The sequence below is a fragment of the Aedes albopictus genome, chromosome 2 (genome assembly GCF_035046485.1).
Source record: "Aedes albopictus strain Foshan chromosome 2, AalbF5, whole genome shotgun sequence".
NCBI lineage: Eukaryota > Metazoa > Arthropoda > Insecta > Diptera > Culicidae > Aedes > Aedes albopictus.
Genome location: NC_085137.1, coordinates 323,268,151 through 323,284,317, shown reverse-complemented (window position 1 = coordinate 323,284,317; position 16,167 = coordinate 323,268,151). Strand labels below are relative to the sequence as shown.

The 16,167-nt window shown below is 38.3% G+C and overlaps 1 protein-coding gene across 1 annotated transcript in view; it reads right to left on the bottom strand.

The window, feature by feature from the left end:
- LOC115256175 (transforming growth factor beta activator LRRC33-like) overlaps window positions 1-1,818 on the bottom strand; it is a 36,553-nt gene extending 34,735 nt beyond the window's left edge. The window contains exons 1-2 of the mRNA XM_062852385.1: window positions 1,532-1,818; window positions 1,406-1,456 (exon numbers count right to left, since the gene is read on the bottom strand). Coding sequence (XP_062708369.1) covers window positions 1,406-1,456; window positions 1,532-1,557 — 77 coding nt within the window. The 5' untranslated portion in view covers window positions 1,558-1,818. The remainder of the gene's footprint in view (window positions 1-1,405; window positions 1,457-1,531) is intronic.
- Between the last annotated feature and the right edge of the window lie 14,349 nt (window positions 1,819-16,167).

Sequence of the window (16,167 nt, the reverse complement as noted above, 5' to 3'; positions counted from 1 at the left end):
CTCTTTTTTTTTTTTTTGGTTAAACAAAGCAATATTTTCAAAATCGGTTTTCATGCTCAGTTAGAGACTGTTTATGGCACAAATTTCCCAAATGGAGGAGAACGATCCTCTGGAGCCGACCTACTGATACAGTTAGAGGAAGGATCGAGCTACCTCCTGGATTTTTTTTTCAGATGTAAAACTTTTACCAATTTTTAAAAAACCACATTTTTTTGAAATATTATTCAAAAATGGTTTCCTTAAAACTGAAAAACCTTTTCCACCTAAAAAAATCAGGAGATACCGTGATCCTTCGTCTAACTGTGCACGAAAACCGATTTTGAAAATATTGCTTCGTTATGAAGGCCGTAACAAATATTTATTTCACTTTTTGTCCCACCACTCTTTGGATGGTCGAGGGAGGGGATAAATAGTAGTTTACGCAACAAGGTGCAGCATGAAGATTTTTACAGCACGAGTCGTACATTTATCCAACGAGGCTTGCCGAGTTGGATAATTACGACGAGTGCTGTAAAAATCGAGTTCTGCACCGAGTTGCGTACAACGTTTTTTGCACCTTCATAAATTACCACTTGAGGATAGTTTTTAACTAAACTTTTTCATCAGACCGCACACTGATGTTCATAGCCATGATTAAGGAAGTCTGATCATAGCAGGTTATACTGTGCAGTTGTCACAATTTTTCAAACCTGCGTCCAGAAAGCATCAATAAGTTGGTCAAAACTGAAAACAGTGCTGTAATGGTTCATTACGCAACGCAAATCAGTGCTGTAATGAACCATTACAGCACTGTTAATTTGTTGTGGGAAAGTAGGCCTTTTCCTGTCAGATTTGCGTGAGGTAAAATGACCTATTACGATGAGAAGTTGCAAAAAATAATAAAGCATTTAATCTGAAAAAGATTAAAAACTCATCGGATTTGTTAAAGAAATCTTGGCAAGACCCGATATTTTGATAAATATTTTTTTATCTGCCCCCTCAAAATGCCAAATCCAGCCAAAAATTTTTGACGGAGGGGGGGGGGGACAAAAAGTCAAAATAAAATTTTTATCAGCCTAAATAAAAAAAATCATATACCAAAAAGTGAAGAAATGCTTCCAGATTCGCCTTAAGAGCATAACAGTAAAATGAAAATGCCGCTTTATTTAGCTTGATTTATGATTCTCCTGGCTTAGTTGGTAGTCTGTACACATGATCATGAATGGCATGAAACAATGAGAGTCGTTCTAGTGCTCGAAAACCTTGCATGCACTAATAGTCCTACTTTTGTACCGTAGACATACCATCTATAAGTGTAAAATAAATTGGCACGTCGTTGTGTCCAAAATATATATGTAGGTTCCTGCTGACTCGGACTAAAACTTTTAAAAAAATGTATGAGTTAGAATGATTGTTCGTTACTTACCCTTCGTTTAGAAATGCATCAACTGTCCGAGATTGACATATAGCTAGAAAACTAGAATCGACGGTTTTGAATTAGTTACGTTGTTGAACGTTTGAAAAAAAAATGTATTAAATAAAATTATCGCACCACAACCACACGCTGAAAGACTGCATCCTTGATAAAAAAAAATATTTTTCCCAATGCTCACAAAACCATTTCACCACCTCACGGCTAAGAAAAAGTTAGACTAAGACGTTGAACGGATTCTACGTTCGCCTCGTTCCAGCATATTATTAAAAATGATAAGGTACCAGCAAGAATGTAAAAGGAATCAAAATCTACGATCTTTAAGTGGCACGAAAAGTAACACAGTGGCCGCAACTCATGCAAAAGATGACCAACAGTACAATTGCCAACAAATCTGTTGCAAATGATATTTTTCTACCTAACTTAAATAACAAACAATAAATCATTATATCAGGATTTGCTTTCTCTTTTTTTTCTGCTACAAAAAGTTGATAAAAAGATCAGGATCGACGTAAAATTGAACAACCTTGCATTTTAGTTAAGTTCAAACTTATGTCTTTGTTTTTTTACTGTTTAATAGTATGTTTTTACTAGAAGATTAATCAAAATAAATCAATATTTTGATTTATTCCCAGTGCCGTTTCATACGGCACATTATACACTGAAGTTTTTTTTATGACGGTAATGGTACCAAGTAAAAAAATCGCGTTATTTCAAAAAACGTCGAAAAAAGTCACGGCAGATGTGGACCTGACTGTTTAAAAAAAACCTGGATTATTTTCACGATGTTTTTTCATCAAAGCAGTTTTTTACGTGTAAAAAACTTCAGTAAACCTAGCTGGGATAATACCTAGGTCACGGCATAAATATCACAAGGCAGGCTAGTAACCTATGTAAACATAAATTTTGGATGTAAACATGTGACGTCATTCTAATCGTTCTTCACATGATGAAATTGATGTGGAGTACTAGATCGCCTCTGAACGATTTGAATTACGTCATCGAAAAACTGTCAGTTTTTCGGAAGATATCACCTTCTAAATGTTGTACACCGTGACTTAGGTCTTGCGTTAATGATTTCTGATCATATAGAAACTAATCACCATGACAAGGTACAATTGTTAAAATGGGTTGTGTATCTCAAACGATCAAATATGATCGCAGTGATAATATACCCGACAAAGAATAGTTATTTATGCAACAAGTTGCAAAAAGGTGATTTTTTCAGTCATTCGGAAAGTTCCGTTGGATAAATACGACGAGTGCTGAAAAAATCGAGTTTTGCAACGAGTAGCATACATTTTTTTTGCAATTACAAAAAATACCATCTGGATACGATCTGTTGTAGCTACATCACCAATGGTGCCATTAGACTGTTTGTCATTATGCCAAATATTTACCATTGAAGTCCGACATTTATCCAAGGTTGCTGTGATTCACGTTGTGTTGGTCAGTTGTTGGGCTTGTTTGGCCAAATATTTATCATGTCTTATGGGACCTCAATTACCATGCTACGAAAGAATCTACGTGTGATCATTTACCCACACAAGCTTTTTTTGTACGATCAGGCAGGCTGTGACTCTGTGATCCATCATTACTGTCACACATTTTCGGGCTTCCATCGCGTCGTCGTCAAGATGGTGCTGGAGCTTCTGTTGCTGCTTCTAATACTTTCCAACCGAGATATGCCTTGAATCTTCACTGATTTGAATTAGAACTGCAATACAGATGAAGTAGTAGTAATAAAATCAGCGTGAGAAGCGTAGTGAGTATGATAAGAAGTTCTCTATCGCAAATCATTATTTATTTATTTATTTATTATTTGTTTCGTTCCTGAAGGGATGGTTACTATTGAGTAGTGTGTTTCTGTCGACGCAGTTTCAAACGATTTTTTCCATTAGAAGAACCAAAGTTAAAATCTAGTTTCTCGTGCGAATTAGTTTCTCATATGGAAATCTGTGCCACAATTGACGAGTTTGTGTCGTTTAGTTCGGTGAAGCTTGTTAAAACGCAATTAAAATTGTTGTCTGCTCAATTCGCTCACCCATCACCATTGCTATACAACCCTTCAGAAAACTATACGTATTCATCACGCATCCCGCAACAATGAGTCTGAACCAAAACAAACCATTGACTCGTTCTTCCTCTACTTCTACTGTCAACGCTCAAAGTAACTCAACTCGCAAAGACGATACCGATTCTGTTATGACAGTCAACGATTTGAGGATCAAGATGCAGACCTTAGTTGCCACAATTACTCAGTCCAACGAACGTCTGGAAGCTAAACTTGACTCGTGTATTGATCATATGAACAATCGAATGGATGCGCTGGAGGAAAAATTTGCCGCCAGTAAAAGTGAGTGTGATGGACACTTAGCAACGGTCTCGGCTCAAATCGACAACATTCGCTCGGATGTTATGCAGGCTAATCGTAGGTTGGACTCTTCTGGAAGGGCTCATGAACTTGTGATCTCTGGTGTTCCATACCTTCAAACCGAGGATCTGAGACAGGTGTTCCGAAACATAGCTTCTAGTCTTGGTTATCAAGATGATGATGTTCCAACTGCTATAGGGCACTGCACTGTTTTGATTTTGTATGGGATTTTGACGTTTCGTGGCCTTGTTGTTTACAAAATTTCTGTAAGAGTGAAAGAGAAGGAGATAATTTCATGCACTGCCCTATTCTCAAACGTCTTGCGAGATATCCTATTGCTCAGGGGGCGGCACCACCTATTTTGTGTGAGTTTGCCACGCGTACTGCTAGAGACGACTTTTACAGAACCTATCTCCAGCGTTGCTCTTTATCACTTCGTCATATCGGCTTCGACAGCAACAATCGCGTCTTCATAAATGAAAATTTGTCACCTGCGATGAGAGAAGTTCGCATCGAAGCATACATACATACATTTATTTGTTCAACATCATTAAGACAAGACATAATCAACAATAATACGCCACAATACTCGGTTTGTGGCTGCCGCTCTCCATCCTCGGTCGCGCCCAATGCTCGCCAAGTCACGCTCCACCTGGTCCGCCCATCGTGCTCTCTGCGCTCCACGCCTTCTTGTGCCAACCGGATCCGTTGCAAACACGAGCTTTGCAGGGTTGTTGTCCGGCATTCTTGCAACATGCCCTGCCCACCGTATCCTTCCGGCTTTGGCCACCTTCTGGATGCTGGGTTCGCCGTAAAGTGCAGCGAGCTCGTGGTTCATTCTTCTCCGCCACACACCGTTATCCTGCACACCGCCGAAGATCGTTCTTAGCACGCGTCGCTCGAAAACTCCGAGTGCTTGTAGGTCCTCCTCGAGCATGGTCCATGTCTCGTGCCCGTAGAGGATCACCGGTCTTATTAGCGTTTTGTACATGGTGCATTTGGTGCGTGGGTGAATCTTTTTCGACCGCAGTTTCTCCTGGAGCCCGATTCCTGATGATGCGCCTCCGAATTTCACGGCTCACGTTGTTGTCAGCCGTCAGTAAGGATCCGAGGTAGACGAATTCTTCCACCACCTCGAAAGTATCCCCGTCTATCGTAACATTACTACCCAGACGGATCTGGTCGTGTTCGGTTCCGCCTACCAGCATGTACTTTGTTTTTGAGGCATTCACCACCAGTCCGACCTTTGCTGCTTCGCGTTTCAGGCGGGTGTACAGTTCTGCCACCGTTCCAAATGTTCTAGCGATGATGTCCATGTCGTCCGCAAAGCACACAAATTGACCGGATTTTGTGAAAATCGTTCCCCGGCTGTTGAGCCCGGCTCGTCGCATCACACCTTCCAGCGCGATGTTGAAGAGTAGACATGAGAGTCCGTCACCTTGTCGCAGTCCCCGGCGAGATACGAATGAACTGGATAGTTCACCCGAAACCCTTACGCAGTTTTGCACACCGTCCATCGTTGCTTTAATCAGTCTAGTCAGCTTCCCAGGAAAGCCGTTTTCGTCCATGATTCTCCATAGCTCTGCGCGGTCGATACTATCGTATGCCACTTTGAAGTCGATGAACAGGTGGTGCGTTGGGACCTGGTATTCACGGCATTTCTGGAGGATTTGCCGTACGGTAAAGATCTGGTCCGTTGTCGACCGGCCGTCGATGAAGCCGGCTACATAACTTCTCACGAACTCATTTGTTTTAGGTGACAGACGACGGAAGATGATCTGGGATAGCACTTTGTAGGAAGCATTCAAAATAGTGATCGCCCTGAAGTTCTCACATTCCAAATGGTCGCCTTTCTTGTGAATGGGGCAGATTACCCCTTCTTTCCACTCCTCCGGTAGCTGTTCGGTTTCCCAGATCCTGACTATCAGCCGATGCAGACAGGTGGCCAACTTTTCTGGGCCCATCTTGATGAGTTCAGCTGCGATACCATCCTTACCAGCTGCTTTGTTGGTTTTTAGCTGGTGAATGGCATCCTTAACTTCCCTCAGCGTGGGAGTTGGTTCATTTCCGTCCTCCGCTGCACTGGCGTCGTCGTTCCTTCCGTTGCCGTGGGCTCCCGTGCCTACGTTCTCCACGCCGTTCAGGTGCGGATCGAAGTGCTGCTTCCACCTTTCGATCACCTCACGTCCGTCCGTCAAGAGGCCTCCGTCTTTATCCCTGCATATTTCGGCTCGCGGTACGAAGCCGTTGCGGGATGCGTTGAGCTTCTGATAGAACTTCCGTGTTTCTTGGGAACGGCACAGCAGTTCCACTTCTTCACACTCCGCTTCTTCCAGGCGGCGCTTTTTCTCCCGAAAGAGGCGGGTCGGCTGTTTCCGCTTCTGTTTGTAACGTTCCACGTTCTGTCGAGTAAGCATCGAAGCAATTAAGCTTAAAAAGCAGGGCCGCATATCGAAGGTTTTTACAAGAGATGGGGCTGTGTATGTGAAGAGAAACGAGGCTGATGATGCTGTAGCTATTCATTCTATAACCGAGTTGCACTAGCTTAGCTAGCTTGCACTAGCTTAGCTTAGCACTAGCGGTGGACGGACGGACGCACCGACGACAACCGTCACCGTGCAGCAGCGGCAGTGGGGGAATAATTTATCATTTCACCAGTTCGGAAGCGGATGGGCGCCGACGACACGGCAGTAACGCGGTTTGGTTTTGTGAAATCAAAATTAAACAGCCCTTATTAGGGCTACAATTTTAAATTCCACGTAAGAGTTGATTCGAATTCCTGCAAACATTTTGAAACCTACTTCGAGAGCACCTAGAACCTAGAACCGCTGCGCTAGAACCTAGAACCAGCAACCTAGAAGCAGTCGCGGCGGTGGCTTATTCGCATTTTCCCAGTGCTGTAGCGGATGGGCATTAGTATGAAACAAACATCAAATTCTCGCTCCAGTCGACTTTTTTGATTCCATTTAGGTCCCATATGAACTGTGCAAAATTTCAGCGCAATCGGTGAAACTATAATTTAGCGCAAGCGGTTCAAAGTTTTCATAGGATTCACTATGGGAAAAGTTACACTTTCAGATAAAAAATCCCAGAGGTCGCCCTTTCTCCCCTTATTCAAATCTATCAATGCTCCTTGTAGCAATAACATTTATATAACTTTCCTTCGAAGACCGCAAAACGATTGAATGCTTGTGCAAAAAGTTATTGATTTATTACCGATTAGTGTTTCAACGAACGGCTTTTGTTTTGTTTTATTAGCAGCACTGTAGCTGCTGCCTTGGATGCTGCTGTTTCTGGGAATGGTGATGCCTCCCGCCACCCCATGCAACCGCATGGGTCGGGGTGTAGGGGGTGTCGAAAAATCGCAAAAACTCCCTTACGTAATTAATGGACAGCCCCTTGTCGGCTGTTACGCTCTCTTTCGTATCGTGGTATGCGGCGCCAGTGGAGCAATTAGCAAGTTCAAATTGGTGCGCGGCAACAACGAGGGCTTGCTTTTGCCCCGAGTTTGCGCAGCATCGCCATCGCAAAACCCCCATGGAAGTCAACGCCACCAATACCGTTCTGGATTTGGCTGGCATAACTACCGATTTTCACCCCATGCAATAATTGAACGATTATTGTACAACAAATAAAATTAAACAGCCCTTCAAACAGGCTTCAAAAATGTTCCCCACAAGAGTGACCCGAATAATTTTCCTAGACGACGCGTCAGGTAACAAATAAAAATATATTAGATTCTAGTAGCATCTTTTATCCTTCGTTTATGGAAACATGTTAAAACCAACTACTACGCAGGTCAAGTCTTGTCGCGTCCATTCAAAATTTCAAAAGCCAGCAAAAACAGAGATATCGTGCGAGAGGATCTGAAATCTGCATCAATCTGGCGTCAAACACTGCTCAAGCAACAACTCAAAGAGGATTATTCGAGGATTTGACATTTCCTCGAAATGTGAGGTATGAAACCTAGAGATGCCAGGTGCTTTCTCCACCACCGAAAGTATTTATGAGTTAACCATGTAGTTTGTCGGATAAACTTTGATTGTCTACTAATAATAATTGCATGATGATGAAGTCGAGTCAACTACAAGACACTTAAGATGACCTTACAGTTGAGGTCGAAATACGTATCTGTCAAAGTGTGCAAATTCTTAGTGGAATTAAAAGGAACAGTACTTAACCCTATTTTCTTTTTATTCAATAATTGCATATTCATCAAAACAGTAAAACCAACCGATTCCAACCAATCTTCTGAGCTTGTTCCACAAACCGACCAACCGAAAATTCCGCTCAAGGGTTAATTATCGAATTCATAGAGTTCGTTCAAATATTACGTAACACTGAGGGGGATATATCCCATATATAAGTTGTTACGTGGGGGAGGGAGGGGGTCGAAAACTGCCAAATTTTGCATTACGTAATATATGAATGAACCCATATAAAATACTCCACTATCATAAGCCGTCTACAATGAAACTAAACCAAATCAAAATTTTGCATCACAGTCTTTATCAATGTTAATTACAGCATTCAATAATCGAAACTAATGCATAAAAGGACGTTATTCAACGTCAGACTTGCGGTCGTGTCTAGTATACAACCCCTCCAACTTTTTCCTCGTCTGTTTGAACATCACCCTCTAGATATCAATGAATACTTTTTCAATAAGCAATGCCTCAACGAGTTCTTTAATACACAGAGCTGTTTTTACCTCTGTCCTAGACAGTAACCACCTATGTATATGCCATTTGAATGTCCAATGCTTAATAGCACGAAGGTTTGCAAAATTTAATGAATTGGCTATGATTTTCCATGATAGTATAATGGATGTCATTTGTATGTCTGAAACATGGTTAGATGATTCTATTAATGATAATATGATCAAAATTGATGGCTATAAGTTGTCGAGAAATGATCGGGATCGACATGGAGGTGGGATCTGTGTTTACATAAGGAACAACCTAGTAGGGCGAATAATTTCTCAAAGCTTCGGTGAATGACGTTTCTAATCGGGGAAAAACTGAATACATGTGTCTTGAAATTACGAGCCGTTCTGAGCGCTTTTCCTTAGGTATATACACTGAAACCTCCATTTAAGTCGATGCATGGCTGATCGAAAATAATTTTTACTATGCAGGCAATGACAAAACTACAGACTTTTATATTTTTTAACACTTCGCATGACAAAGGAGATTTATCAAAAAATATAAAACTGTGTAGTTTAGTCATTGCCTGTACGGTAAAAATAATTTTAGATCAGCCATGCATCGACTTAAATGGAGGTTTCAGTGTATTATAATCCACCAGAGGAAGACTGCTCCATGCTGCTTTTCGAGCATTTCGGGCACTACACGGTAAGATATAACTCCACTTTCTTTGTTAACGATTTTAACACGGATTTAAGAAAAAATAATAGTAGGCAAAGAAGATTAGCGGATCTGATTTCTACAATGTCGTTACAGTGTATCAATACCGAACCTACATATTATCATCAACATGGTTGTTCGTTGCTTGACCTCCTGATTTCTGACAGTCCGGATTTGGTATCGAAACATGACCAAGTGGCTATGCCAGGTGTCTCCAACCATGATATGATATTCTACTCCTTACAGTTGGGATGTGCTAGTGATAATAGTGTTCTTTACAGGGATTACAAAAATTTCGATAGCATTGCATTGCAAAGAGCTTTTGAAAGCATAGATTGGTATGCTTTTTTTCGCTGTGAAAATCCAGACTGGCTGGTAGACTTTTTTAATTATCAAATTACACTCCTACATGATACTCATATTTCTTTAAGAACTGCTTCCACCAAAGTTAACGCATGGTTTTCCAGTGAGATTGAGCTTGCTATAGTGAATAGGGACTTGGCTTACAGGAATTGGAAACTGAACAAAACACCTGAACTTAGAACTGTATTTAATCGTCTGCGGAACAAGGTTACGCAGTTGATTAGAAGCGCTAAGAATACTTATGAAAGACAAAACATTAATACTCACCTACCCAGCAAAGCGCTCTGGAGTAGTTTAAAGCGATTAGGCCTTTCGAAAATCACTCCATCATGCGATGCAGAGAATTTTTCAGCCGATGATATTAACGACTACTTTTCATCAAATTACTCAACAGATGATACCAATTTTCATTTCCTTCCTGGTGAAACTAATGGGTTTCAGTTTAGCCTTTTTGAAAATTATGAGGTGGTGAATGCGATTTTCGATGTGAAATCGAACGCTGTTGGCTTAGACGATATTCCACTGAATTTTATAAAAATATTACTCCCTCTAGCTCTGAATCAAATAACGCACATATTTTATGCAATTGTTAAAACCTCTATTTATCCTCGAGCCTGGAAATTTGTACAGTGACCGGCACAAAAAAAGATTCACCATATAGTGATTGCAGTTTCTAGTGAAAACTGCATGCAAAAATGAGAAAGTTTACATTTCAATGAATGCACTACATCCATTTTACATTGTTTTAGTAATCTGTGTTAAAAAATATTTGGTTTTTAAGGAATAAAGCGAACTCAGATACGATTGGGAAAACTGCTTAAAAATTGGGTATGACAGAAAAAAAGATCCACTTAGCAATTAAATCTGAAACTTCAAAATTTCGCCAAATGTTCAAACGTTTTGCTTCTTGGTTTATGCTGTTGTGATGTTTTTGACATGTGAAATTTATTTTGACATGACTTTTATCAATATTAGGGTGATATGGGGCGAGTTTATTTTTCATGGTTAATATAATGGGTAAAATTTTCCCCAAACTCCAGAAACTATCTGTAAGCAAGAATGAACGCTTATCATCTACAATACAACAATAATTCAGCTTGCAGTCATACAGGGATGTACTGTTTTGAACAATTTTTATGAGTTTTGGTCGACTAATGCAAAAAGATGCACATGTTGTGAGGATTATTAAGGATTATTTGATACAATTTGATATAATTTGATTACTCAAAACACTCTCACGTTTGTATATCGCAATGATCACCTCCATCTGCTTGTACTAAAGCTTGCTGGAGGTATATTCTATCATATACACTTTGATAATTACAAATTTTCAACGTATTACAGGTGGTACACATGGTGCACACTTATAATGTTAACTTGCAAAATAAAATCACGCACTGGTGTTGAATTATGCGCACACATGAAATGAGTGATTGCAAGAGAGTCTAACGTCAAATCATGTTGGTGTCTTCAGCACATATATTCCTTGCATTCCAACGAAAAATATTGCAGAAGACAGCTAGATGATCTGACGCATTATATTTTTGTAAACTTTGATTTTGAGAATAGTTGTTTTGAAGCGACAGTGAAATTTAATGTTAAAAGTTAACATTATGATTGAACACCCTTATGTACCACTCACAATACATAGAAATTTTGTAATTATCAAAGTGTATATGATAGAATATACCTCCAGCAAGCTTTAGTACAAGCAGATGGAGGTGTTCATTGCGATACACAAACGGGAGAGTGTTTTGAGTGATCAAATTATATCAAATAATCCTTAATAATCTTCACAATATGTGCATCTTTTTGCATTAGTCGACCAAAACTCATAAAAAATGTTCAAAAAAGTACATTTTTGTATGTCTGCAAGCTTAATTATTGTTGTATTGTAGATGATTAGCGTTCATTCTTGCTAACATATAGTTTCTGGAGCTTAGGGAAAATTTTACCTATTATATTAACCATGAAAAATAAACTCGCCCCATATCACCCTAAAATTGATGAAACTCATGTCAAATTAAATATTATATGTCAAAAACATCACAATAACATACACCAAGAAGCAAAACGTTTAAAAATTTGGTGAAATTTTGAAGTTGCACAATTAATTGCTAAGTGGATTTTTTTTTCTGTCATACCCAATTTTTAAGCAATTTTCCTAATCTTATCAGAATTCACTTTTTTCCTCAATAACCAAATATTTTTTAACACAGATTACTAAAACAATGTAAAATGGATATAGTGCATTCATTGAAAGATATATTTTATCATTTTTGCATGTAGTTTTCATAAGAAACTGAAACCACTATATGGTGGATCTTTTTTTGTGCCGGTCACTGTAAAAGTGATACCGATCAAAAAGAAGGGAAATTCTATGGCGCTTTCGAATCTTCGTCCCATCAGTATCTTACCATCACTTTCAAAGGCTTTCGAAAAGTTTATGAAAAATCTCATATCTGATTATTTGAACAGATCAAACTGGTTGACTCTTCTGCAATCTGGGTTTCGAAAAAACCATAGGGTCCCTTCTGGGTCCCTTACCTTTTTCTATGTTCATAAACGACCTCCCTTCTGTGCTGGACTTTTGTTCGGTGCATATCTTTGCCGATGACGCTCAGATTTATTTGTGCTCTGAGAAACGTGTTGATATTGATCAAATGTCGATTAAACTAAACCATGATTTACACAAAATATTTGTTAGGTCGTCTGTTAACCTATTACCCATAAATTTATCTAAAACAAAGGCTATGTTAATCTGTAGAAGAAGAGTGCCGCCGAATCCACCAAATATTTTCATAAATTTTGAAAAAATAGAATTTGTTGATCGTGTGAATAACCTGGGTATAATTTTTTGTAGTAATTTGGATTGGGAAGCTCAAATCAATTCCCAATGTGGGAAAGTATACGGAAGCCTTAAACGTTTGCATTTAACTACAAGACACCTTGATACTCAGATTAAAACGCGCCTGTTCAAAACACTGTTATTACCGTTCTTTACTTACGGTGATTTTATCTATTCCAATGCTAGTGCTTCGGCGTTAAATAAACTTCGTTTGTGTTTTAATGTTTGTGTGCGATATGTTTATAATCTGCTTAGGTTTTCTAGGATCTCCTATCTATATAAAGGCTTAATAGGTTGCTCGTTTTTATTTTTTTATAAGTATAGAACATGCTTGACCTTATATAGAATAATAAATTTAGTGCAACCTAATTACCTGCACAGTAAACTAGTTCCACTGAGACAGTCTACAGCAAGAAATTATTCTATTCCTAACCATGACTCAACATACTATGGCCAATCATTCTTTGTTAGAGGCATTGCAATATGGAATCAGTTACCTTCATTGTTGAAATTCAGTCCTTCTCTAAATATGTTCAAACGTAATCTATTAGCTTGGCTCGCCAGTACAGATTAATTAATAAATTTTTGACTCACTTCAGGAAATTAGATAAGTTAGAATTTAAGTACCATGTAAAATAACTTTGTATCATCTTTTTGTGGCAAGTTAAAAGGTATTTACCTTACGCCACATAAAAATGAATAAATAAAATAAAGTAAATTGGTCAATTAACCTCTAAATTAACGACTCATGCAAAATATTTTGTTTTACCAAATCAAATTTGATAGATTCAAGCATTTTATGTTAGTAAGTAAACTTGCATACAACTTTTGGAGGGTGACTTGTATGGGAAATATCGTACCTATCATAAATCGCTTAAAACTATCAAATTTGATTTGGTAAATATTTTGCATGAGTCCTTAATTTAGATGTTAATTGACTAATTTACCTTTTGCATTGCATAAAAAAATGTTTCCATGCCTAACCCGACCAGATTAAAAGAGCTCAATAATAGCATATTTTGATATGGAGAACAAGAAGTGATATTTGTTTGTTTGAGATAAGAGGTAAAAGTACTGAAAATAATATCTCAATTTTACTCGTGGAACATCATCATCATAGCACATTTAGCTCTTGGTAAGATCTAGCCAATAGCAGTGAGTTATTTCATTGATATTCAAATATCATATTTTGCTATCAGTTAGATGGTTCAAGAACAAATTTTTGCTATTTTTTTCAGTACTTTTACCTCTTATCTCAAACAAACCAATATCACATTTTGATCGTCAGTACTTGAACTCTGCCCGGGAATAGCTGTCAATCAAAATAGCCCAAAACCGCATATTTTGCCCTATAAATTGAGGTATAGCTCAAAATTCTGACGTGTTGGAGCAAATCTGAGCCCAGATTTGGATTCAGCGGCCCAAAATCTGTCAGAGACACATAAGTTTGCTCTTGAGACAAAAAATGTTGCGCTGTGTAATCTAATGTTCATACTTGGCAATTCATGTTGGCGAAAACAACCTATTTGATACAAACCAATGCACAGTGGGGAATAACTGACACCTAATTATTGCGGCTGATTGCGATCATTGAAGTAAATATTTTCCGAATGGAAAAACGCCAAGAAACCGATTGGTGATATTTTCATTCACCGGAATTGAGTAAAAGTGTCCATTTTGCCCCATTTTCCCCTAAAAAAACACTGTTTTTCTGAATTAAATAATGGTTTCAACTGATTGCGGCTAACCAACCAATTTTTTATTGATGTAGAATTGACAGGTGCATTCTATGGGGCATACCTCGATTTGTGTCTTTGGCTGGAAATGTCCATTTTGCCTCATTTTCCCCTAAAAATACTGTTTTTCTGGATTAAAAAATAGTTTCAACTCATTGCGGCTAACCAACCATTTTTTTTTCTTAATGTAGAATTGACAGATGCATTCTATGGGACATACCTTGATTTGTGTCATTGACTTGAAGTGCCCATTTTGCCTCATTTTCCCCTAAAAATATTGTTTTTCTGAATTAAAAATTAGAATCAACTGATTGCGGCTTACCTACCATTTTTTCTTGATGAAGAATTAACAGGTATATTTTATGAGGCACACCTCGACCCGTGTAATTGACTGGAAGTGCTCATTTTGCACCATTTCCCCCTATAAACACTGTTTTTCTGGATTATAAAATAGTTTTAACTGACTGCGGCTAACCAATTATTTTCAATCTGATGTAGAATTAACCGGCGCATACTTTGGGTCACACCTCGATCTGTGTCTTTGAATGGAAGTACCCATTTTGCCCCATTTTCCAAGCATTGCAATGCTTGAGTTCGAAATCAACAAAATTGCATCTTTAAGCCTCTACAGATAACACTATAAACTTTACGTGTTCATGATCGAAACTAAACACTAAGTTTACACTTTTTAAGGAGAACAGCTGCCTTCAATTTGGCTGGGATTTTAAAAACATGAAAATTTTATGCAGTTAATTTACTATACCTTTAAATGTCAATATTCTACCTATATACTCACGTTCAACAAGATGCCAAAAATCGAAATCATTTCCAAATACAGTTCCAAAAATACTGAAGGTTACGTGTACGTCAGTACAAACCCCGTTATCTCTTTTAAGAAAATTTAAAGCGGTTTTCTTGCTGTAAATCAAAACATCGACCATGCAAATATATTCACTGCATTCTATTCCTCATGTGGAGTACAGTGAATATATTTTCATAGCAAAGACTTTTGCTTTGAATAAAAAAAAAAACTGCTTTCACATGGTTGATGATGACGATGATTTCAATGACGAATTGTTCAACGTTAAAAAATCGACTTCTAACTATCCTCCGACCACTGCGTAGTGAAACAAAATTCCCACTCCCTATCTGCAAACGCTAAACCGAACACATTGGCGTTGGTTGGCTGTAGAAGAAAGAAGAGGGGTCACGAAAAGCAAATTCCCCGTATTTCACAACAAAAACTTTCGAGAGATTGTGATTGGCATGCTTAATTGATAATTGATGATAGTTTTCAAAATTCTGTCAGATTTTCCATAAGTGCAATGTTCCCAAACATGTAAAAAATTGCGTGGTTGAGGTTGTTCCTGATATTGTCAAAGGGTGTTGTAAAATATATTTCTATGCACTTTGAGAGCCACGACAAGACAGATTTATGTAATTCAAATAATTGATTTTTTCATGGTTCAAACGGAAAATCACACTTGCTGAGGGATTCCCAGAACAATATCATGAACCCAATTTCCGCTGCCTTGAGATTACGACCAGCAGTGAGAATTATTGTAATATAATCAAAGTTCTTGCGTCAACTTGGGACGAAACTGGCGAGGCATAGGTATAAACATAGGTATTGTGGGTTTAGCACTTAATTGATTTCTGAAAAAAAAACTTACATTTACTTTCGCTGCCTTTCCTATGCGTTAAACATTACGTCGGAAGTAGTGCGCTGTATAGAAAACCAGATTTACTGTACAGCACATTACTTCCGACGTAATGTTTAACGAATAGGAGAGGCAGCGGAAGTCAATGAAGTTTTTTTCGGAAATCAATTTAGTGCTAAACCCACAATAGTAGGTATAAACATATTATTCTTTCGCTGAAAAAAAAACTCATGTTCATCACCTTTGCAAATCGCTTATAGAAGTCTGAGATTGAGAAAAGAGAATTTGCGTTTCAAAACTTTTCATATAAATGTTAGTGGGATTCAGTTGGAAATCAAAAAAAACTTTGATTGAGAAAATATTTTTGCAATTTTGAGTTGTTTACAACGTAGGGTCTGAGACAAGGGG